The sequence below is a fragment of the Ovis aries genome, chromosome 7, assembly GCF_016772045.2.
Source record: "Ovis aries strain OAR_USU_Benz2616 breed Rambouillet chromosome 7, ARS-UI_Ramb_v3.0, whole genome shotgun sequence".
NCBI classification, from domain to species: domain Eukaryota; kingdom Metazoa; phylum Chordata; class Mammalia; order Artiodactyla; family Bovidae; genus Ovis; species Ovis aries.
The window spans coordinates 45,561,082-45,586,086 of record NC_056060.1 but is presented as its reverse complement, the minus strand read 5'-3'; the positions used below and the strand labels follow the sequence as shown (position 1 = coordinate 45,586,086).

The 25,005-nt window shown below is 42.9% G+C and overlaps 1 protein-coding gene across 12 annotated transcripts in view; it reads left to right on the top strand.

Moving 5' to 3' along the window:
• Positions 1-25,005, top strand: part of TLN2 (talin 2) — a 498,466-nt gene that overhangs the window by 343,032 nt on the left and 130,429 nt on the right. For 9 of the 12 annotated variants that reach the window (XM_027971771.2, XM_012181413.3, XM_012181406.3 and 6 more), the window contains 9 exons: positions 2,590-2,757; positions 4,162-4,456; positions 7,325-7,491; positions 10,934-11,062; positions 12,270-12,383; positions 14,391-14,504; positions 17,205-17,339; positions 19,984-20,112; positions 22,239-22,374. In XM_027971771.2, coding sequence (XP_027827572.2) covers positions 2,590-2,757; positions 4,162-4,456; positions 7,325-7,491; positions 10,934-11,062; positions 12,270-12,383; positions 14,391-14,504; positions 17,205-17,339; positions 19,984-20,112; positions 22,239-22,374 — 1,387 coding nt within the window. The remainder of the gene's footprint in view (positions 1-2,589; positions 2,758-4,161; positions 4,457-7,324; positions 7,492-10,933; positions 11,063-12,269; positions 12,384-14,390; positions 14,505-17,204; positions 17,340-19,983; positions 20,113-22,238; positions 22,375-25,005) is intronic. The other 3 variants (XM_060417828.1, XM_060417827.1, XM_027971770.2) reach the window with 1 other exon arrangement.

Below are 25,005 nucleotides of genomic sequence, written 5' to 3'. Positions count from 1 at the left end.
GAAGCCATTTCTGTGCTAGCGTGGCCAGTAATAACTGTAAACGGAACTAACTGTAGACCACATAAATACAACCTGCTAAAGCCAAGCTAATTATGTCCTCGTCCTTCCTTCCCCTTGATTAGATCCCCAAACACATGTGTTGTCCTGTGGATTTTGTATTAGAGCAAGTAGTTCTTTGGAGGTAGGTACCTACTTAGAAATTGGTTAAATACGAGATTCGTCCATTGGTTTACTAGGCTTAATTATCCTGAAGCAGTCAACTTATTTTCTAATGTCTGGGAAAAGTTGAGAGGGAAGTCACAGCTCTTCTTTAAAGCATCTCCTATATCCTTGTGGCTTTGTGGGTTTTTTTAAAAAAAATGGATTTCTCCCCTTTTATTCTTTGACAAACTGTTTCCATCACATGTGAATATAAACTCCGCCTCCAGTGTCTGCTTCCATTCAGATGGGCTAGAGAAGCAGGTTCAAGTTCAGGATAGGGTCTCATGGTGGCTTTCTTAGCAGGAAAGCCCTGGCTTGAATGTTTCCTGTTCTCTAAGGTATCTCGGTAAACACCAGTGCAGTAAGGTGATCTACAGTCTCCTCTAGGTGTGGGTAACCCCTGGCTTACTGACATTGGATTTCTTACTCTCTTGGTTTTCCAGTTCTTGAGATCCTATCTTGGAGCTTTTTCTTGAGTTTTCAGTGTACTGCATGTTCCCAGAGTTAACAAAGGTTTATTCTACATGAGCTGCATAATAGTGGTCTTGTTGAAAAGTTTGACAAGGGCCTTGTCAGCAACTATAGCCACAGGATCATGTTCTTTTTCTAACTGTATTTTTTGTGTGTGGGGGGGTGGACAAAATTAGTAGGAGAATCAGGATTTCTTTAAATCAGTCTAACAAAGCCGTGACCAAATCTTGGTCTCTGGGTGAGAAGATGGATTCCTTTCAAGGGAAAGAATACTTTGATGCATTTTGAAAGACTGCTTTTAAAAATCTTGATAATGATTTGTGACTTTCAAATTTTGCTTTCACTAAGCATTGATATAGAGGGCCAGGAACCATAACTTTGCAGGCTGTGTTGGGATCAATTTATAGAAGTTATGTGGCAGATGAATGCCGGTCAGATCCCAAAGGCCTCTTCACCTCTTGGCACCACAGGCTGTGGCCTCTCCCTGGACATCGAGTAAACACCAGCAACCTAAGAAAGACTGGATCAAACTGCCCTTTTCTGACGGCTTTGTTATTGTCCATTTTAAAATCTCCTTACTTGGTGGATTCATGGGTTTCTGATTTGCCTGGGTAAGATATATGGTCTTGGGCTTTCCAAGTGGCTCGGTGGTAAAGAACCCTCCTACCATGTGGGAGACATGGGTTCAATCCCTGGGTCAGGAAGATCCCTTGGAGAAGGAAATGGCAACGCACTCCAGTATTCTTGCCTGGGAAATCCCATGGACAGAGGAGCCTGGCGAGCTATAGTTCATAGGGTCACAAAAGAGTGGCAGGAACAACAAACATAGTCTTTGCTCTGTATAAAATTGGACAAGCAGAACACTCTTTCCAGTATATCTTATAAACTATCTTGTTGTAAAGACTCTGTGGGTACCCTTTGCATTGAGAATCAAAAGTGCTTTTCATTATCTGATGAATTAGTAAAGACTTCTGACCACATTTCCTCTGGGAGAAAGCTTTGACATGTTGGTTCAAAATAAAATTGGCCTCTATGTTTGGGAAGGCATTTCCAAACCAAATAAATGACCTTCAATATTAAAAGCCAAGAAGTGCATTAAATGTAGCAGTGGTGATTCTTTAGGTCACAGAATGATGACAAACCTGATGGGGTGAGTCGAGGGATTCTCCAGCCTGCAGGCAGAAAGCCTTGATGTTGACCTGCAACATAAACTGATCTTTAAAGGCTCAGAGTGCTTTGCATCATTGGTGAGGGCTTCTTGAGGCTGGTTTATTTACATAGGCTCCCTTTCCACTTTTCATAATAATTTATCTCCATCTAGAAGGCTACAGAACACTGAGAATAACTTATGTTCAGAGAATTCATGAGCTATTGGGCTGGAGGTCCTATCCATGCATGTTCAACGTTGCCCTCTGGAGGCCAAGATGTGGCTGAATTTCTGATGACAGCTTGGATCCTTGTGCAAAGTAGAGATCCAAAAGATAAATTTTCAAGTCACAGTGGGGCATGATGACATGGGCCATGAATTTCATCCTTCCTACCACTCATAGTATATATTTTCAGCTGGATCTACCACATACTCAGGAGGTGTTGTCAAGATTCTAAGTGTTGTTTAAATGCACAAATGTGAATCAATGGTTAAAACAAAAGCCCTTCCTTCAAATTAACCTATTTTAGATTGAAACCTATGCTACTTATAGTATAGGAGACTGTAGTATTAGGATTAAGTCTCCTTCCTTAATTAGCTCTCAGACTAACTTGACATTTCAGTAAAATAAGTGGAAAAAGTTTTATTCTAAAGTACTGAAGGAAAAAGGCCAAATGGAATTTTCATAAAATATTTAAGTGCTTTATTTTCCGGCTCTGATGGATGACTGGGAAAATATAAATAACTATTTTTTGTTTTCATTTTCTTAGGACGTTTTAATGAGTTTGGCTAAAGCTGTTGCCAATGCTGCTGCCATGTTGGTACTAAAGGCAAAGAATGTTGCCCAAGTGGCTGAGGACACGGTCCTGCAGAACAGGGTGATCGCCGCAGCCACCCAGTGCGCCCTCTCTACCTCCCAGCTAGTGGCGTGCGCCAAGGTAAGCTGGTGGGCACCCCAGCCCTTTCTTCAGAGTGTTTGTGAGAGGAAGCAGGGGCAGAACTTGTTAAAATTGCCTAAGATTCAGAGCTTGCTTCGGGTGCCTTTCAGGTGAAATGGTAGTATTTTAGCATAAGCTGTCCAGTTCCACTTTAATAATTTTTTCCTTGCTCAAGCCCTGAAGCAATGGTACTTTTCTGTGTCTAATTGCCATTTCTACATGTAAATTGCTGTATCTCCCCTTCGGACTTGACAGCATGTCTTGTTTACCCCTGTGCACAAAGAGCTCTTGGATTATGCCGTTACAGCATTATCTGCAGAGTTAGTGGGAGCCCTTTCTGCGCTGCACAGTATCAGAATGAGGGATAATGATGTAGTTCATGGTTGTCATTAGGATGTACACACTCTGTATAACACAGTACCTCATGTAGCACCATCACCCCTGGTTTACTGAAGAGGAAACTGAGGCTCTTAGATGTTACTGAGTGATTACAGCCACAGAAATCATAAGTGCCTGGACTAGGCTTACAAATCAGGCTGGTCTAACTTCAGATACCCTTTGCACTCAACCACGTGTATCTTCGCTGAGATAATGCATCACAGGATGGTAGGTGTTAGTTTCTCCACCTGACGATACAACATACTGTACAGATCTGTAAGAGCTTCCCTCAGGGCTCAGCAGTAAAGAATCCTCCTGCCCATGCAGAAGACATGGATTCAATCCCTGGGTCGGGAAGATCCCCTGGAGAAGGGAAGGGCAACCCACTCCAGTTTTCCTGCCATGGATGGACAGAGGAGCCTGGTGGATTCCAGGCCATAGAATCACAGAGTCGGACACAACTGAGCAACCGAGCATACACTCATGGCTCTGTAATCTGGTTCCCCCTGGCATTTCCAGTCCTAGGAGAGGGTGTGCAGCATCAGTTGGAGGCATCATTGATGGTCTCCCTCCTCCTGCTTTCCTTGTTCACCAGCCTAGTTTCACAGATGCTGATGCAACCCACTCTACTCTCTCAACCATGAAGCAGACTTCCAGGAAATATATCTGGAAAAAAATCATAATTCTTTGACATAGTCTTTATCTCAGCTTGGAAGACTCAGTTCAGAGGTTCCCAGGAGGAGGAGGTGTGAATGGTAAATATCAGAAATTTCTCTCTATAGAAGTAGTCAGTAGTATCAGTGGTTATAGAGCACTAATGGAGGTGAAAGTTAGTGGGCATCTAAAAATCACAAAGTGAAATGGTCGAGTATGAGAAACCTCCTGTGATGGTTCAGTTTAATCGCTGGTCCTGTAAGTAAGGAACTGAGGCCCAGGGCAGGGAAGGACATGGCAGAAATGCTAGTGGGCACTGGAGAACCTAGAGTTGTGATGTGGTGCCCAAGACCCACTCCCGTCTCGCTTCAGGTCGTGAGCCCCACCATCAGCTCCCCTGTGTGCCAGGAGCAGCTGATTGAAGCGGGGAAGCTTGTGGATCGCTCCGTAGAAAACTGCGTCCGCGCCTGCCAGGCGGCCACCGACGACACTGAGCTGCTGAAGCAGGTCAGCGCGGCTGCCAGCGTGGTCAGCCAGGCCCTCCACGATCTCCTGCAGCACGTACGACAGTTCGCCAGCCGAGGCGAGCCCATCGGTCGCTACGACCAGGCCACCGACACCATCATGTGTGTCACCGAGAGCATCTTCAGCTCCATGGGCGATGCTGGTGAGGAGTTGGGCTGTGGGCTGTGGGTGGGCCAGGCGGTTTGGGGTTCCCTGATGGCATTGACTGTGAGCAAGTCAGATGATGGTTTCCTGGACGCCTGGTAAAAGGGCAAATGCTAATCACTCTCAGTCAGAGCCTTCTTCTGAAGCTGGGAAAGATCGGCTCCTAATCTGTCCATCCAAGCAACACCAAGAGACTTAACGTCATCTAGAGTTTTATATATATATATATATATATATATATATATATATATATATATATAAAATTTAGGTGCACAGTATATCCCTTTTGTTCCCAGAATGTCCATGTTGGCTATGGTAAAGTTGGTGTAGCCACAGGAAGACGCAAGAATGAGGCTTGGAAGTTTATTATACTCAGAGGTCCCAGTCAGGGTGTCTCTGCCTATCACACAGGGTCACAAGGGAAGCATCAGGTTCTGACCAGATGGCAAGAGATAGGATTGAGGAGAGAGCTCAGGACACTGCCTTTATTGGGATTTCTGTAGAAAAAGCAAGATGGAGCAAGATGAACAACTTAGGTTTGACTAAATAGTTTCAGCTGGCTCTTGCTTATAGGTGTGATCCCAAGTTGCCTGATCATGGCTCTGGGGTGATGAAGGCAGAGAAATATTGCCTCCTGGCTATAGGGGCCAGATAGAGGATAGCTCTGGATTGGTTAGTTTGCCACCATACTCTTGGCTGGACCTTTTCCTGTCTCTATTTGCTAGCTTTGTGAGGGGCAGTTTCTTTCCAACCAGAAAAGTTTTCCTAAGATGTCAAACATCACTATACATACATACATACACACACACACACACAAATATGTATATATAACCTTTTCAGCCTATTAGTTAAAAATTAAGTCTCCCCAGACCCAGCCCCGGAGAAGGCGATGGCACCCCACTCCAGTACTCTTGCCTGGAAAATCCATCCCATGGACGGAGGAGCCTGGTAGGCTGCAGTCCATGGGGTGGCAAAGAGTCGGACATGACTGAGCGACTTCACTTTCACTTTTTACTTTCATGCATTGGAGAAGGAAATGGCAACCCACTCCAGTGTTCTTGCCAGGAAAATCCCAGGGACGGCGGAGCCTGGTGGGCTGCCATCTATGGGGTTGCACAGAGTCAGACACGACTGAAGCAACTTAGCAGCGGCAGCAGCAGCAGACCCAGCCCATTACTATCCCATCTAAATCTCTGGAAATGACCACTTACCAATTTCTGTTTTACCTGTTCAGAAATGTTCAGTCTTCCTGCCTAGATATAGGTGTATGTGTATATAACATCCTCTTTCTTTCCATATTAATGGAGTTCTATTACATATACTCTTTTGCAACATTTTTCACTGAATATATTAGAATGTTTCTGCCTGTTGACCTATACACTATTCTTTCTAATGGGAGCATAGTATTCAGTTCAAGAATACATCATAATTTACTTAACCAGTTGTTTTCTAATGGTAATTTCCAAATTTTTGTTTGTTTTACAAAATTAATATAGTAATGATTCTTGCAAAAATGTCTCTGTTTACTTTGGGGAGTATATATAGGACAAGTTCCCATCATTTGAATTTCTGGGTCAATAAGTATGTACATTTTTAATTTTAAACGTCTGAAATTTCTCCCCAGAAAGGTTCTACAGTTTGCAACCCCACCAGTAGTTTGAAAGATATCTATTTTTGTACTTATTCATCAGCACAGAGCAGTTGAGTTGTGTTTTTTGTTGTTTTTTTAAGAAAACTACCTTGTGCTTTTCTCCATCTTTATTGAGTGATTTAAGAAGTAGATTCTTTTGGTTCTTTTATTTAAATAAACTTCATATTGTGGAATATTTTTTATATCTATAGAAAAGTTGCTGGAGTAATAGACTTTTCCTTTACTATTCCCTGATTCCTTTAACATCTCCCCCAGCCTACAGGACATTGGTCAGGACTGGGAGATGAGCACTGGTACATTACAGTTCTTTAAACTGCAGACATTATTCAGATTTCACTAGTTTTTCACTAATGTCCTTTCATTGTCCCAGGAGCTAATCCAGGATACCTTGAATCAAGCACATTTTGATTTTCATGAAGTTTCCCGTTCCCACTTCATGCTGATAGTGCTTCAAGATTCTCCACAAATGACCCAAAGGAGGATATTGCTCATATTTGAATCGTTTTATTTTTTAATGTATATGATGGTAGCCCTCCCACTTCCAAAAGGAAGTTGAAACAGATTTCAATAAAATCACAGTTCCTAATAACAAGATCAAAACCAATGCTGGGAAGGAAAGAGTGAGCAAAGAAATAACTGAGAGGGAGACTGGGCCAAAGCAGATCTCGGCATCTGAGCATGAAACTGGGGTCTGAGCTTTCTGTGAGTTAGAGCCAAGAGACACAAATAGAGTGGGTTATGTGATACCACTCATCTGATGTTAGGCAGGCTCAAAATTAAAAGATAATTTTTTTCTATGCACATTACTCAAAGAGCTTATCACAGGGGCTTTGGTGTAAGAGACTCTTGATATGAGGAAAATAGTATTTTTTATGTAAGTATTTACTAAGCATAAATGCACGTAATAAATCCACATAATCTTGTTCCCTGCCTTCTCTTTATAAAAAGTTCCTCTTAGGTTACTTATGTCATCTTTATCCCGCACAGTTAGAGACTGAACTTGGATGCCTTTGGGGTAGACAGGCCTGGCAGCCACAGGGAATGTTTTTGGTTCTGGGTCTGACTTGGCTTCATTGCTTCGAATGGAGCATGGAGGCTCATTTCTCTTTGTCCTTTTTGCCAGAGGAACAGAGACGAGAATGTACTGGCCCCTGAGGTTTCCCCTGAGCTTTAAGAGGCAGACACACAGACTGCATCCTCTGTCCCACCCTCTAGGTGAAATGGTACGCCAGGCCCGGGTCCTGGCCCAGGCCACCTCAGACCTCGTCAACGCCATGAGGTCAGACGCGGAAGCTGAAATCGACATGGAGAATTCCAAGAAGCTCCTGGCAGCAGCTAAACTCTTGGCTGACTCCACAGCTCGCATGGTGGAGGCTGCAAAGGTAGTACATTGGATTTATTCACTTGAAAAGTGAACGTTATTGAAAGTAAGAATCTGAAAGTTACCTTCAGGATAGAGAGTGGGTAGCAGAATATGTGTTTTATTTGTTTAAAGTCTATGTGGCTTTGTAATGTTTAACCTTCTTCAAGTGGGAAACAGGGAAGTCATGGAACACATGAATGAAACTCTTTAGGGCGATGGTGCTGACTCAGCCATAGATAGCAGAATCCCTGCTTAGCATGTGTTCTTTCCATTGAGTCACTGCCATTGACTTTATTGAAAATGATGACTAATTTAAAGTTGAGATTTTCAACAGTAAATTCATTTTGACCTGTTTTCTTCCTGTAGCCTTAATGTCACTTTACCCCTCCATTTGACTTTTCAGCTAAACTTCTTTCAAGATTTTGCATAAGTGACCAACTTGTGGTTACCAAAGGGGATGTGGGGGAGAGATAAATTAGGAATTTGGGATTCATATATACATGCTATTATACATAAGATAGAACTACAAGTTCTATACAACAAGAACTAACTGTATAGCACATATAGTACAGAGGAAACTCTGTACTCAATATTTTATAATAGCTTATATGGGGAAAGAATCTGAAAAAGAGTATATATAAAGGCAAAATTCAGCAAATTACCTTATATATAATTTTATATGTAATTACCTTATATAATTTTATACCTTATAAAATTCATGTATATATATGAATAAGAAAATAGAAACCACCTTCAACTACATATCCCCAAGGTAACATGTTGAATGTATTTCTATGTATTTTCAGGTTCGTTATACATCCCCCACACCTTAGCCTGTCTCCTTGGCTTCTAACAGAACAGTAGGGTATCTCAACCAAGTATGTGAATTTCATTCACTTCCAATGTCTGTGACATGCAGTGGTATCCGATAGACCTTCCTCCTTGTCTAACTCATCATTATATTGCCTGAGGGGCTGAGAGTCCTTGGAGATATATCCTGGGTAGGACTGAAGAGAATCCCAGGGAGGGGCAGAGTCTGAACTTCCTTCCTCTGCTCTGATCCCTCTTTCTGCCAAGAAGCTCTGCTTCTAACCATGCCTTTTAGCAAAAATACACATTAGACCTTTGGATTATAGTAAGTTGTTGTTTTTTTTTTAAGGTTGTTACTAGTTTTGTTTCCTTTTTTCCCCCCTTCTTTCTAAGTTTAAACAAAGCCATTTCAAGCAAACCCTCATGTTCACAAAAATTGCTTGCTAGGCTGGAAAGAACTTTAATGATAAGTCTGCATGCTGAGTTGCTTCAGTCATGTTCAACTCTTTGCATCCCTAGGGATTGTAGCCTGCCAGGCTCCTCTGTCCATGGAATTCTCCAGACAAGAATATTGGAGTGGGTTGCCATGCTCTCCTCCAGAGTGAAAAGTCTAGTCCGTCCTTTATTTTACAGATGAGAAAATTAGAGCTAAGAGCCAAGTTAAGCCTATTATCACATAACCAGGACTAAGCCGACCAATGTGCACATTTGTTCCTAGATGTGTAGTGGTCCCCAGACCCATTCACTGCATATACCAGCTTACCCATGTATTTGTTATTTTGAATTATTTATATTAAATGGGACAAGTTGAGTGTTTTTCCAAGTTATTTTAATCTTTTAGTTAAAAGTCGTCATGGCAATATTTTAATTGCTGAATTTTGTTGAAAGATAAAGAATATATGGTAGTTAGACTTACAAAAAATATATTTAATGTGAAGAAAAAAATATAAACAATCAGTAACTAAGATTGCAGGCCAAAATTAGTACCCCATATCTAATATATGTTCATCATAAAAGACATTGCTAAGGAAGGATCCAGGCACACATGTCAGTATAAAGTACAGAAATGGTGCTTTCCTGCTGCTGGAACACAAAGTTAACACTGGAGGCATTGATAAAAAATACCCAGTGACCAGAAAAAATGACTCTCATAAAAGCAGAAGAATGCAAAAGGAGCCCTAACAATCCTTTCACATGTGAAGTGCAAAGATTCAATTTTTTAGTTGCTAGAAACACAAAATCAAGACTAGTAAAAGCGGTTTTAAGTTTGAAAGAATGGGAGATTCCATCCAAGAAGATTGCCAATACAACTCTGCCATAGGTGTTAGATCTGTTCCACTCAGTGTGAATTCCTATGGCTTCTTATAAATACCATAGTTCAGAGAAGTCAATTTTTGCAAATTGGTAAACTTGGCTAGGTGGCCATATGGGAAATGGAGACGTTCAAAAAATTGATTTTCAGTAAGTGGTGTGTTTCTTTCTGCCTTGCAAGCAATTATTATAGCCTGAAAATGTTCATGGAAAGAAACTCGTTCATGTATATACATCCAGTGCTGGTCACAAAACATCCAGGCCCTGTGCAAAGAATCTTGATTGATGCTTTTATTGCCGGTGGAGGTAGAAGACTGGATAAGCGTTATGTTTTTGTTGATTTGGGGCTTCTCTGATGGCTCAGATGGTAAAGAATCTGCTGGCAATGCAGGAGACCACGGTTCAGTCCCTGGGCCAGGAAGATCCCTTGGAGAAAAGAATGGCTACCCACTCCAGTATTCTTGCTTGGAGAATTCCATTGACAGAGAAGCCTAGCAGGCTATATAGTCTATGGGGTCACAAAGAGTCAGACATGACTGAGTGACTAAGACTTACACACTCACTCATCATGCAGTAAAATTATCTTCTCCCTACATTATCTTTAGCCTTTCTCTTCTACCTACTTATCTAAGTAAAATCCACTTGGACTTCTACAGCAACATGATAAAAGAGCCATGGGCTTACACAAGGGAAGCATGGCCATCAGCAGTGCATGGAACCCTCCCCTTTCCATGCCTGGATAGTAGCATCAATTTCTCTTGTTACTTTAGTACAATTGGGTACCAATTCTACGTGAACACATTTGCCAACTCAGGCTCTCTAGAAATGTAATTTCTAGATATAGTCTTTCTTGAACAACATTGCCTCATAGAACTTTGAATGGCATTCCTCTCCCTCCTCCCCCCAACCTGGGCCCCTGTGTTATACTGTAATCTTAGCCCATTCTCATTCGCCAGTGCAGCAGGACAGGAGAACCTTTCAGCAAGGATATGTGTCTGTCACTCTAATTAAAATATAGTTCCCAAGAGATGTGAGCAGGAGGGACTTAACATGTTTTAAACCGTGGGTTTCTGACCACAAGGTAATTGATATGGATGACGAAGACTATGATCTTAAGCGTTACCATTGGATTTCTCCTGTTTAGCTATGCATTGTTGAAACATCCCATCCCCCGGTAGATATTTTTTTATTGAGAGGAAACATCTTTGTCATAAAGATACTGCTCGGAGCATTCCGAGATATCTTGTACTCCTAGGAAAAAGTAAAATTGAAGGCATAAATTCAGTGTCTTTGGCACATTGCCCCCGGACCTCCTGGAATCTTTGCTTTCACCTTGGCAGGGGGCTGCAGCCAACCCTGAGAACGAGGACCAGCAGCAAAGGCTGAGAGAAGCTGCCGAAGGTCTCCGGGTGGCAACCAATGCTGCGGCCCAGAATGCTATTAAGAAAAAAATCGTCAACCGACTGGAGGTCAGTAAGGAGTAAAGAGCCTGGTTTGCTAGACTTTAGATTTGCAGAAAGTCCATTGAAAGAACAATCGAATTCATAAGGCAATGCCCATCCAAAGGAAGCAAAATCAATACGGATGACACAGTTTAAGGTATTAGATGCCATGAGCAGCTTGAACAGCTGGTTTAGGGCCACTATACATTTAGGTCCAGTGGTTTAGATCCATTGACACAGTTTGAAAAACTGCTTCAGGTCACGCTTGCACAAAGCCAAGATCTTTTCAAAGTTTAACAGTCTTGAATAAAATTCAAATTTTCTTTCAGGAGGAACCATGATTTTGGGGTTTTTATGTTTTCCCCTGGCATTAAGGGATGTACATGTTCAGAAAAAAAGTGTAAAAATGTAGCTAAAATGTAAATATTTTGTTGGAGGTAATGTTTTTTCAGGACTTCCAATAGAAAGTAATCACTTTTGAAGACTGGAGATGGGAATAAAGAGGTATGAAAGGGACTAATAAATACTTTAGTCATTTTTCAGAATGCCCATTTATTCTTGGGAAAAAAGTAATAGGTACAAATTCTTTAGAAAATGAATCTTACAAATGTACACAGGAGACTCTTAGAATACAATCTGGGGGGATTTGAGGCCAGAACTTGCCTGTCTGGTGAGGAATCCCAACATGTGTAGTTTTCTGGGTTCCGGAAAACAACTGGCCTCCATGTCCGCAGAAGGAGACTGGAGAGTCAACATGATTAAGTATGCCAGGCCCAGAAAGGCCTGGGCCCTTCTGAACCCAGGCAAGTCAGGAGCACCAGTGTGTGTGCCTGGCACTTGACCCAGAAAGCAGCCCATGCCTCATGTGAGAGAGAGGCCTTTTTCCTAAAACATTTAGGCTTGGTGCTGCTTATCAGTTCCATATGGTCTTAGGACTTGTCCCTTGGCTTTTGTAGAAAGACAAATGAACACCAGAACTTGCACACTCAAGCCAGCCTCTCTTTTTCATTTGTCCCAGGCAACATAAACCAAAGGAAGACATCAGGACTCAGCTAGGTTAGGATGTCAGTGGTGCTGAAAGGGTGGAGTCTGTGCCTGGCGCTCCCTTTCTTATAGCTGCCCGTTGCCCCCCTTTAGTGGAGAGAATGGATGTCAGTGTGTATGTGTGTGTGTGTTTGCACACAAGAACCCTGGCTCACCTCCTCTCTCTATCCCACCCCCCTCCCCCACCCAGGTTGCAGCCAAGCAGGCTGCTGCTGCAGCCACACAGACCATCGCTGCCTCCCAGAACGCAGCCGTGTCCAACAAGAACCCTGCGGCCCAGCAGCAGCTGGTGCAGAGCTGCAAGGTGAGGCTCTGGCCACCGGAGAGCCAGGTCTGCTGAAGGATACCCTGATAGCATTAGAGCACGTGGTGCCCAGCTAATTCAGTTAAGAGCGATCATGCAGGCCCCTAATCCAGTTTGTTCTGGCTCCCATGTTTCAGGTGTACACGCCCATACACACATCTGGCTTTTGTCTGTTAAGTGGATGGCCTGTACTTGGAAGGAAAGCACAATGTTTTTACCAGCATTGTTTCCTCCTTTTTGTGAGCACAAATCAAGGACAGTCGATGATGAGGCCATTTTTGGGCTCTGAAGCAGTAATGAAGCATCAATTTCCCAAGTGCCTCCCTCCCTTTGAACAGTGGCATGTACCTTCAGTCTTGGATTTATTCATCCTTCCTGGTCTCAGTGCTGCTGTGCTCTGGGGCTTACTCTGGTTGCCTGATTGATCTTCTGAGACCAGGCCCTGATTCCATGCTGAAGCCGCAGTGTGGCCGAGGGTGCAGCACGCCGCTGCTGCCTTCCCTGAGGGCCCACAGTGGACTCCTGGGAGAGCCCTGAGCAGTGCCAGATGCACGCTGTCGTTGCATAGCTGTTGCCCACATCTTGGCACCGTTTCTCACTGAAGTCTCCCGCAAGTGTTTGCAGTCCTCTGTGGGACCTGGGTGTAGGGACATGTTAGATTTAGGAGCCCTCTCTCTCCTTGCTCAACTCCCCTCTGAAATGCTGCGTGCATGAGGGGTGTTGTTGCCTCTGCTTTAGAAATGGCTTTACTTCTGCAGGGACACCATCCGGGACCCTTTAAGTCCCAAATCCCGGGTCTCTGAGCCCAGCCCCTCATTAGGGAGCAAGTTTTCTCTGGTAGAAGAGTCTCAGCAATACAGGAGGACCCTGACCTTGGGGCTGTGCATGTCAAGGAGGGCTTTTTCTGAGAGTCAGGCGCCTGCTGTGGAGGGAGATGGTTTCCTATCGGGGCCTGGCATCAGCCGCCAGTAGGGAGAGCAAAATGGCATTTCCCTTCTCAGAGAGCACATGCCACTTGTGTCCAGGTAAATAGTATGAAACCCCTCACCTCTACATTTTATGAGGAAACTGAACATACTCAGCCTGTGGGTATCCCTGTCAGGGGATGAGAGTATTGCTGTCTATCAGGATGCCGTGCAGAAAGGAAAGTGGACCAGATTCCTGGAGAGGATCCACGGAAAGTCTCCTCGAAGTTTTTTTTGTTTTTAGATTCTTGCCTGAATGGACTCCTGAAAAGAGCATGTCACCAGGGTGGGCTGCTCTTGGGCCCTTCCTGAGAGTGCTGGCCTCTGTGCCATGAGCTCTGAGGGCCTGGCTAGACAGATGGGGCGTGGGCACAGAGGGGCATGTGGGAGAACTCGGAGTGAAAGGCCGTCACCTCCTCTGCACGGTGGACGTGGCCTCTTTCAAGTGCTCTCACCGCAGGATGCTGTACTCCCTTCCCTGCCCTGGGCAGTGGGTTTCCCCATTTGAGAAATGAGAGCAGAGGAAGAGGAACCATGGTGACATGAAAGCTGATGGACAGAAAGTATAACCACATAGTCAGAAATTGACATGCTCAAGTATACTGTTAGTTGAGTATTTCTCTCACTTTCTTCTGATCATGGGACTGAATAAATCTCTAATTTACCTATAAATTGGAGAGATTCTTTAATTCTAGGGTTTTCAATCCTCAGGAGTCAGGATGGTGTGAGGTGCTACTGGGGAAATTGTTTTCAGGCCAAGTTACAGAGGATCGCCTGTGCTGGGTGTGTTGAGACCTGGAGGACCACAGGGTAGGGTGTGTGCAGGAAGAGCCTACCCACAGGTACTGTGTTGGGACTCAGTGTTGGCAGGGACCCTGCTGGCTACAGCTGCTGCGTGAATGCAGGGTCTGGACCAGGCATCCCCCCAGGAGTGAAGGCACACCTACAGAGCATTATCACTTGGGGCATTTGCCCCCACACGCTGTTTTGGTAATTCACCATCCCGGATGTGCTCAGTTTTCATCTTCCTTGCTTCCTGCAGGCGGTGGCCGATCACATTCCTCAGCTGGTCCAGGGGGTCAGAGGGAGCCAAGCTCAAGCAGAAGACCTGAGCGCCCAGCTGGCTCTCATCATCTCCAGCCAGAACTTCCTCCAGGTACTGCAGCAGCATTCAGCCTGCTCTTCCCCAGGACCACAACCCACCCCACCCCACACTGGGCAGCGGGTTCCCTTTATCCTTTAGGAGAGGACTTCACAGATTCTAGAGCAAGAGCAAAGTGTTCATAGTAAGCAGACCTGGAGAGGGAGATGGAGCTTGGCAAAGCAAGATGCTGACATATAGGGAAATTGCCATTTTTCTATCTATATTGCTCTTCTCTGAGGGAACACATGTAACCAGTTCCACTTTTTGAGAACAGCCTAGTACTCGGTATTGCTTTAGGTTCGCTAGTTTCTGGAATATGTCATGCCATTATTCATTGAGTTTTCCTGGTGGCTCAGATGGTAAAGAATCTGCCTGCAATGCAGGAGACCCCAGTTCAATCGGTCCAATTTCTGGGTCAGAAAGGTCCCCTGGAGAAGGGAATGACTACCTGCTCTAGTATTATTGCCTGGAGAATTCCATGGACAGAGGAGTCTGGTGGCCTACAGTCCATGGAGTCACAGAGCCGGACACGACTGAATGACTAACACTATAACAAGTTTCCAGAATATCTCCTGCCGCTATTCATAGCCAGGCAAACAAGAATCAGTGAGTACATCCTCTCCAAAGGTGTCATGCTTTCTGTGACAGTTGTAGAATTAGTAAGTATTGTTGGTCTTTGTTAAATGAGGCTAGGTTCACTTTTTTTTTTAATTCAAAAAAATATGACTGTTAAGTTGTGGGAACACTCCCTTTGTACTTCTTGTTTTCACATCTCTCAGCACTTTGCCAACTTGGACTCCGTAAACAGTCCATTTGGTTTGATATGTTTCTAACTCATCCCTGTCTATTCAAATCTCTGCTTACAGGACCCACTGATACATCTATTTGGTTAAAGTGCCTTAGCTCTGACATGCAGGCATAGAACATGAAAAGCTTGTGCTTCCTCACATTTTAACTTCATACGTAAACATATTTATGTATGTATGCATTCTCTTGGGATTCACTGTGTGTTAACTGTGCTTTTCATGTTAACATTTATTTTAAGAACCTTGATGATTTTGATTCATAGTCTCTCATCTCCTATACTCAGTGGTTATCTGTTCTCCTGTCATTGGGCATAGAGGTTGTTTACAATTAGTTGCCATCATAAACAACCTGTGATATGATAAAAAAGACTTAATGTGTGCTCAAATCTTTGTGCCCCTCCTAAATTGTCTCCTCAGAGTAAGTTACTAGAACTCAGATTGCAAGCAGCTTATTTTTATCTTGGGACATCGAGAATTATGGCTTAGACAAGCTGTTTGTCTTCTGCTGTAGGTGGTTAGCGGGCCTGGAGTCAGTCGTGTTTGCCCCACGGTCAGCAGGATTGTGGGGTCTTAGAATAGTACAGTGTGGATGTGTTCCAGGCTTACTCTGCCAGCCCCTACACTTGTTTTCCTGTTTCTTTTGTTCTTCTAATCTTGCTGTGCATCAGACTTCTACAAGAATAAGTTCAGAGTCAGAAATAAATAGAAATGGAATCAACAGACCACAAGTTTCAAACTTTTTTTCAAGTTTGCATTTTAAACTTTCTTCCTATGCGTGATAAAAGAGCCTTTCTAGAAGGGTGAATGAATCTAAATGTACAGCTAGCAGTGTATGGAGCACACTTTTTAATACATCTCTTGCAAGTTGGGAAAGCAGTCATTAAAAAGTCTTTACCAATTTGCTTGGTCAAGCTTTCTTGTTTGATTTTGCCTTTCTGTGGTTTTCACAGTGTTTAACATTGGTCTTGTTTCAGTTATTTGTTTTTATTATATAAACTTGTCTCTTTAAGCTTTTTGTATATTCATGCTAATTTTTCATATAAATCCTCTTGAATTCTTTAAATATTAATAATATTCCTATGTTGTTGATATTTATGACCTGGCATTTAAATTGTTATAGCTGTGCTAAGAGCAGTTGTGTAGCATACATATCAAAACCCTTAAAATTATGTATACTCTTTGCTCTGATAACTTTATTTCATAGAATTTATTTTTTTTAAAATGAATGTGTACAAAATTTTAGCTACAGAAGTATTTATCACATTATTGTTTATTATATTTGAAAATATGAAAACATACTCAATACAGGATTGAAAAGTCATAACAGACATACACTGGAGTGTTATAACAGCTATCAAAAAATAGAATATGTGGAACAAGGAGATTGAAAAACAGAATAAGTAGTATATTTTTTTGGAAAGTATATGTGCATGCACACAGCACCCACACATGGTGAAATTTTCCTGGATTCTGAGATGTGAGAGGTCATTTGTTTCATATTACATCCCTGTATTTTTCTGAATAGTCTATTAGATATAGTTGAGACACAGATTCAAGAGCTATTCCAAGAAACACAATATCTTTAACAAGAAATCTCTTTCAAAAAAAAAGAACTCTCTTTCAAATCTTTTTTAAATAAGAATTTCAAGCCACCATCCCAATTTTAATTTTACTCCCCACTCTACCCACAAAGACACATACTTTTTGTTTCAAACATTCCTAGAATGTCCTGCCCTAGAGTATCTGATTTGGGGTGGCAAATTTGGGGAGAAACTAGATAGTTTTAATATTCATTGTTTTAGGCCAAAGTGAGTTGTGACTGATACGGGGGCCTTGCTCTCTGGGTCTCTCTTCTCTGACTCTTGCTGCCCAGGAGTTGTCTGACTTTCTGTTTTTCTCTCTACAGCCTGGAAGCAAGATGGTATCCTCTGCCAAAGCTGCAGTGCCCACCGTCAGCGACCAGGCTGCGGCCATGCAACTGAGCCAGTGTGCCAAGAACCTCGCCACCAGCTTGGCAGAGCTGCGTACCGCCTCACAGAAGGCAAGTGCACCCTTGTCATGCAGTTAGCTTGCCAGAAGTGAAGCTTTTAATTCCTTACTACCTGTTGTGACCTGGGTGTTCCTTGGGGCCAGAACATTGCTGGGCATGTTTCTTGGTGAAATTGTTTCATTTGCTTGACCATTAAATATGCTCGTGTGGACTGGCTTCTACCACTCTTAACTGCTGTCTCCTCGACTTAGTTATCACCTTCTGGTTACAGATGACTTTGGTTAAACTATGCTAGTTTACATACTCCCCCCTCCTCCCTTACGCTGGGACTAGCAATGACCTATTTCTCACAATCTTAGAGGAGACTGGTCATCTGTTTCTTGATGCAGGTAGACTGTGGGCAAAGTAAGTGATCACATCATTCAGATACTATCTTGTGAATTTAGTAACAAATTATGTAGGTGGTGGGTCTAATCTGGAGGATCATCTGCATTCCCTTTGTCCTGAAAGGTTTCCATGTCTTAAACGGGAACATTCACCTTACCAGGATTCTTAATAGAACAGAATTAGGGATTGAGGCAATGGCACCCCACTCCAGCACTCTTGCCTGGAAAATCCCATGGACAGAGGAGCCTGGTGGGCTGCAGTCCATGGGGCTGCAAAGAGTCAGACACGACTGAGCAACTTCACTTTCACTTTTCACTTTCATGCACTGGAGAAGGAAATGGCAACCCACTCCAGTGTTCTCGCCTAGAGAATCCCAGGGACGGGGAAGCCTGGCAGGCTGCCGTCTGTGGGGTTGCACAGAGTCGGACACGACTGAAGCGACTTAGCTGCAGCAGCAGGGATTAAGGAGTTTCTGTCTCTGGAACTTATTCATTACCAAAGACCCTCCTTACCGTTCTGTTTGATATGGTATTAGCATGAAGTTCTGGCATGAATTCATTGTTCCTTACTGTAACAATCCCTTTGTAGAAGCAAGCAGCCTCATACATGACTAAGGGAAGAAGATTTGAAGCTGATTTGAATTTATAATATAAACAGTGTACTATATCACCTAAGGAAAGATATAATCTAGAGATTTAGATTATATCTAATAAAAAAGTTATTTTGAACCCTGTTTCTCAAATAGAGGTCCCGAAGCCATCTGCACTGGAATCACATGGAAGCACTTAAAATACAGGTTCCTGGCCCTTGCCCTTGAGTACCCAAGTCAGAATCTCAGGTTATAGAGCCCAAACATCTGCATTTTAACAAATTTCCTCAGTGACCGTGATACACCCCCCTCCAACAACTGCTTTGGAGCTGTGAGCCCCAAAGTGGGACTCAAGCAAGATTGTGCACTGGGTTCATGAAGATTTTGTGAGAGCTTCCAATTACTTTTATATATAGTGTGAGGGTTAAGTGTATAGGCTCTGGGACTTCCCTGATGGTCCAGTGGTTAAGACTGTGCTCCCAACACAGGGGGCCTGGGTTCGATCCCTGGTCAGGGAACTGGTCTCATATGTGACCCAGCTCAGCCAAATAAATAATTTTTTTTTAAAGAATTTGAATCTAAATATTCAAATTCTGGCTTTGTTATCGACTAATTTTGTAACCTGGCAAGTTAATTAACCTCTCTATGTCTCAGCGTCCTCACCTAGTAATACTCACCATAGAAATCAATCAAATAGTGTGTCCTGCTGCTGTTGTTACTATTATCTAAAAATGAAAGATGCTAAGATTTACCTGTTTTTAATATATTTGTATGTGTATAATTTATTAATAAGCATGTTGGGGGGATGTGATTAAAGCATTTGGAGACTAGTGTTTCTAAAAGATCACAGAATAAAGTAGTTTTCTTTAAAGTTTTTACTAAGGAAAAGCATCTTTCATAACCTTCAGTATGAAAAGGTAATGGTTTACAATCTAGAGATTTGAAAAAGAATCTACTCTTGAGAGTCCCTTGGACTGCTAGGAGATCAAACCAGTCAATCCTAAAGGAAGTCAGTCCTGAATATTCCTTGGAAGGACTGATGCTGAAGCTGAAACTCCAATACTTTGGCCACCTGATGCGAAGAACTAACTCATGGGAAAAGACCCTGATGCTGGGAAAGATTGAGGGCAGGAGGAGAAGGGGATGACAGAAGATGAGATGGTTGGATGACGTCACCGACTCAATGGACATGATTTGAGCAAACTCGGAGAACTGATGATAGATAGGGAAGCCTAGCATGCTGCAGTCCATGTTGCAGAGTCGGACACAACCGAGTGACTGAACTGAACTGAATTTTGGTATAGACTTGTCCCTAGAGTCCTGGGTCCATTTGTTGGTTTGTTCATTCAGCTCCCACATGCTTCCCAGGTTTCTGTGTGCACTCATACTGTGCTGGCTGCCCCATGTCTAGAACCCAGACACAGTGAGTAAGGATGCTCTTAGTCTGAGAGGCAGTGTATTGCAGATACAAACAGCTTCAGGGAGACTTTAGGTATATCCTGTTATGAAGCACACACAATTGATTATTTAGGGAACTTAGGACTGAAGTCTTAACTGAGCATGATTTTGTTCTCTTAGGAAATGCTAGTTACCTTTGCTTGCTCTTGCTAAATTAGGAGAGTCATTGGTTATATCCAGAAAAGCATTCATGTGTTGCAAGGTACTGGGGTTGCTTTTCCAAGCAGACCTTCGTGTACATATTTCCATCTCTGTTGACAGGCCCATGAAGCCTGTGGTCCCATGGAAATCGATTCAGCACTGAGCACCGTGCAGACCCTGAAGAGTGAACTGCAGGACGCCAAGATGGCGGCTGTGGAGAGTCAGCTGAAGCCACTCCCCGGGGAGACGGTAGGAGATGTCGGTGGCTGCCAGGGGTGGGGCTTCACCTTCTATTAGGATACATCAAGGCATTTTTAGAAGTTGCAGGTCAGTGCGCCTACATTTCAAGCTTTGTTAGTGCAAAGCCCAAGATGGCCCCGTGTCTCTAGAACTGTGTTAGGGTAGAGATGGCTCCAAGGGGTCTGTGGTGATGGGTCTGTGTGTGCTCCCCTAGGGTGTGACTGGGATGACCAGGCATCTGTTAATATTCACCCCTCTTTTCCATAAACAATACCTGCTGGTGGTTGAGGCCAGGGTTCTAATTCTGTGCCTTTTTCTGAAAAGAATGCCCAGTGCAGCTGAATGAACTATGTTTACACATAGAAGTTCTGGCTTTCTTGGTTCAGGATGTATCATCCACCAGTTGTGGGCAAGTCCTGATCTCTGTGTTCAAAGTATTTTATCTGTGAAATGGGTGGCAGTTAAGTTATAAAGATAAATGCAAATTATTTTCAACAGTCATATTAAAAAAAAATTTTTTTTTCCATAATATAATGGGCAGTGACAAAGCACTTTGCTGTAGTAAACCCACAACAGCAAATGGAATGATGGCACCAGAAATCTAACTTAATCACATTCTATCTCCTAATGCCTATGCCGGGGTTCTCTTGGCTACAGTTTTACCAATTGTCCTCGTTTGTATATAGATACCTCCTTTCCCTTACTCTTGAACATTGCTGATAAGATACCTTCATTTATTAAGCACCTGTTAAGCAGTGTAAACACACACAATCCATCTAGTTTATCCTGACAGTAACTTAATTAACAAGTGTTGTTCATCCCATTTTACAGCTGAGAAAACAGAGGTGTATGTTGGTCACTGTTCTTCTTCATGCTACCTGGGATTAGCATCACAATCATGGTTTGAACCCAGATCTACAGGACTCCCTAACAATGTCCTTGATATTTTACACTGAGAACTTTTAACTAGTGCCATTCTTTGGATGAACTAAAAACGTTAAGAATATAAAGAGACTAATTTATCATTGAACAATGCCTGGTACATAGGAAGCACACAGGAAATAATCAAGGCAAGCTACCCTTCATTGTAAAAACTAGGCAACTCGTGCTCAGAGAGGTTAAGTCACTTACCTAAAGTGCCCCAGCTAATGATGAGGTCAGGATTGGCTCCTGGGCCAGCGGCTTTGCACTGTGGTCCAGGTGACCCTTTGCAAAGTTCTGTGCTCCAAGAAGCCCATTCTGCCTTTACATAAAACAACTGGTTAGTTAGAATGCAAGAAACATCATGTAATTTTTAAAGAAATTATTGTGTGTACTGTATTATATGGTTGCCTGTAATGGACCAGGCTCTGTTTTTCACTTGAAGAAAATGCCTCTTAGAAAACATGTTTTGTAGTTAAAATGGCATGCACTTCCTGATCACCCAAAAGTTCTCTTCCAAAATGTTGTCCTCATCTAGTAATCAAACAATTACTCATATCCTAGGCCTCTATTGACTTTATTCTCTGAATTATTTATTCTGTTGACAAAGCAAGATGACGTGCTCGTCATGGGAAGCAAGCACTTTGCCCGTTTTCATAATCTCATTTACCACTCCAAGCCTCTATTTCTATTGCATTTCCTTCGGGTTAGAATTCCATAAAAGTATTATGATCAAATTGAACAATGGTAATGGTCCCACGTGCCAGGAAGGTGGAACAGCTGGCTGTCTGCCCACTTCCTGCCAAGGCATAATTAATTCTCACTAAGGATTTGTTGCAGACTTTCTGAATTAGCTTCTAAAGGCATAATGCTAATAGCTACCATTTGTTGAGTACCTACATTAATTCTCTGAAAACCTTTGAGCTAGATACTATAATCTCAGGACACAGAGACTTGGAGAGGTTCAGTGAATTACCCAAACCTATCACAGGTAGCAAGTAGAGGAGGGAAGCAGAGGGCAGGGTGTGAACTCAGATTTGTTTACCCTGAAGCCTGGGTTCTTTCCCCTCTATCACCCTACTTCTTCATAGGGCCATTGGTATATTAGATGGGAAAGAGTTGAAGCCCAGTTTGATTTGCATTATTTGGGGACTAAGACATTTGTGGATGATTCAGTTCTTCTAAGTTCTTCTCCCCATTGCATATTCTTACAGCTGGAAAAATGTGCTCAGGACCTGGGAAGTACATCTAAAGCAGTAGGCTCCTCCATGGCGCAGCTGCTGACCTGTGCTGCTCAAGGCAATGAGCACTACACAGGTGAGACTCGCCTTCATGATGCCCTGAGGCCAGGTACAGACCATGGGCTGGTGGGAGGAGTTCATTGATTTGACAATGAACCTGATGTTTTTATTTCAGCAGTTCAACATACATTTCTCAAGCACATTCCGCATGCTTGTTACTGGGCTTGATGCTAAGCATACAAAAACTAATCAAATATGATCCCCAAAACTATCAATATTTGTGATTTTTGGCATCCCAGGGTAATTGCTGGGAGAAATAGAGGAAAACAATAGAATGGGAAAGACTAGAGATCTCTTCAAGAAAATTAGAGATACCAAGGGAACATTTCATGCAAAGATGGGCTCGATAAAGGACAGAAATGGTCTGGACCTAACAGAAGCAGAAGATATTAAGAAGAGGTGGCAAGAATACACAGAAGAACTGTACAAAAAAGATCTTCACGACCCAGATAATCACGAAGGTGTGATCACTCACCTAGAGCCAGACATCCTGGAATGTGAAGTCAAGTGGGCCTTAGGAAGCATCACTACGAACAAAGCTAGTGGAGATGATGGAATTCCAGTTGAGCTATTTCAAATCCTGAAAGATGATTCTGTGAAAGTGCTGCACTCAGTATGCCAGCAAATTTGGAAAACTCAGCAGTGGCCACAGGACTGGAAAAGGTCAGTTTTCATTCCAATCCCAAAGAAAGGCAATGCCAAAGAATGCTCAAACTACCACACAACTGCACTCATCTCACATGCTAGTAAAGTAATGCTCAAAATTCTCCAAGCCAGGCTTCAGCAATACGTGAACCGTGAACTTCCAGATATCCAAGCTGGTTTTAGAAAAGGCAGAGGAACCAGAGATCAAATTGCCAACATCTGCTGGATCATGGAAAAAGCAAGAGAGTTCCAGAAAAACATCTATTTCTGCTTTATTGAGTATGCCAAAGCCTTTGACTATGTGGATCACAATGAACTGTGGAAAATTCTGAAAGAGATGAGAATACCAGACCACCTGACCTGTCCCTTGAAAAACCTGTATGCAGGTCAGGAAGCAACAGTTAGAACTGGACATGGAACAACAGACTGGTTCCAAACAGGAAAAGGAGTACGTCAAGGCTGTATATTGTCACCCTGCTTATTTAACTTACATGCAGAGTACATCATGAGAAGTGCTGGGCTGGAAGAAGCACAAGCTGGAATCAAGATTGCTGGGAGAAACATCAATAACCTCAGATATGCAGATGATACCACCCTTTTGGCAGAAAGTGAAGAAGAACTAAAGAGCCTCTTGATGAAAGTGAAAGAGGAGAGTGAAAAAGTTGGCTTAAAACTCAACATTCAGAAAACTAAGATCATGGCATCTGGTCCCATCACTTCATGGCAAATTGATGGGGAAACAGTGGCTGACTTTATTTTGGGGGGCTCCAAGATTGCTTCAGATGGTGATTGCAGCCATGAAATTAAAAGACACTTACTCCTTGGAAGAAAAGTTATGACCAACCTAGATAGCATATTGAAAGGCAGAGACATTCCTTTGCCAACAAAGGTCCATCTAGTCAAGGCTATGGTTTTTCCTTTGGTCGTGTATGGATGTGAGAGTTGAACTGTGAAGAAAGCTGAGCACCGAAGAATTGATGCTTTTGAACTGTATTGTTGGAGAAGACTCTTGAGAGTCCCTTGGACTGCAAGGAGATCCAACCAGTCCATCCTAAAGGAGATCAGTCCTGGGTATTCATTGGAAGGACTGATGTTGAAGCTGAAACTCCAATGTTTTGGCCACCTGATGCAAAGAGTGGACTCATTTGAAAAGACCCTGATGCTAGGAAGGATTGGGGGCAGAAGGAGAAGGGGATGACAGAGGATGAGATGGTTGGATGACATCACTGACTCAATGGACATGGGTTTGGGTAGACTCCGGGAATTGGTGTTGGACAGGGAGCCTGGCATGCTGCAGTTCATGGGGTTGCAAAGAGTGGGACAAAACTGAGCAACTGAACTGAACTGAGGCTGTGTTCTTGCCTGGAAAATCCCATGGACAGAGGAACCTAGTGGCCTGCAGTCCATGGAGTCACAGAAGAGTTGGACACGGCTTAGCAACTTTAAGAAAAAACAAAGCTGTGCAGCTACTCAGCTACACTCCTTCCTGCAGTGCCTGAGAGTTCTACTTGTTCTACATCCTCGTCCCCACTCTGTTCAGTCAATTTTAGCTTTTCTATTCAGTGTGTAGTGGAATCACATTACGGTTTTTAGTTTGTGTGTCCCTGAGAAGCAGTGTGGTTGAGGATATTTTCAGTTTATCAACCATTTGGATACCTTCTTTGTGAAGCATCTCTTCATGTCTTTTGTGCTTTTTTAAAACTATTGGTTTTCTGTCTTTTCCTCATATATTTGCAGGAATTAGTTGTCATGTATATTGTGGCTTGCATTTTCTCTGTCTCAAAGGTATTTCCTGATATACAAAACTTAAACTTTAATATAGTCCAATTTGTACTTCTCCTTTATGGTTGGTGCTTTTTGTGTCCCATTTAACAATGTTACTTTTCCAAGTCATGAAGAGATTCTTCGCTGTTATAGTCTAGAAGCTTTGTTTCAGTTTCCATGTATTAAGTCCCCTGTATATGACCTTCAGACTGTGGACTTTGAAAGATGCACGTATGCATTCCATCCGCATCAGGCATGAGTGAAATTGCAG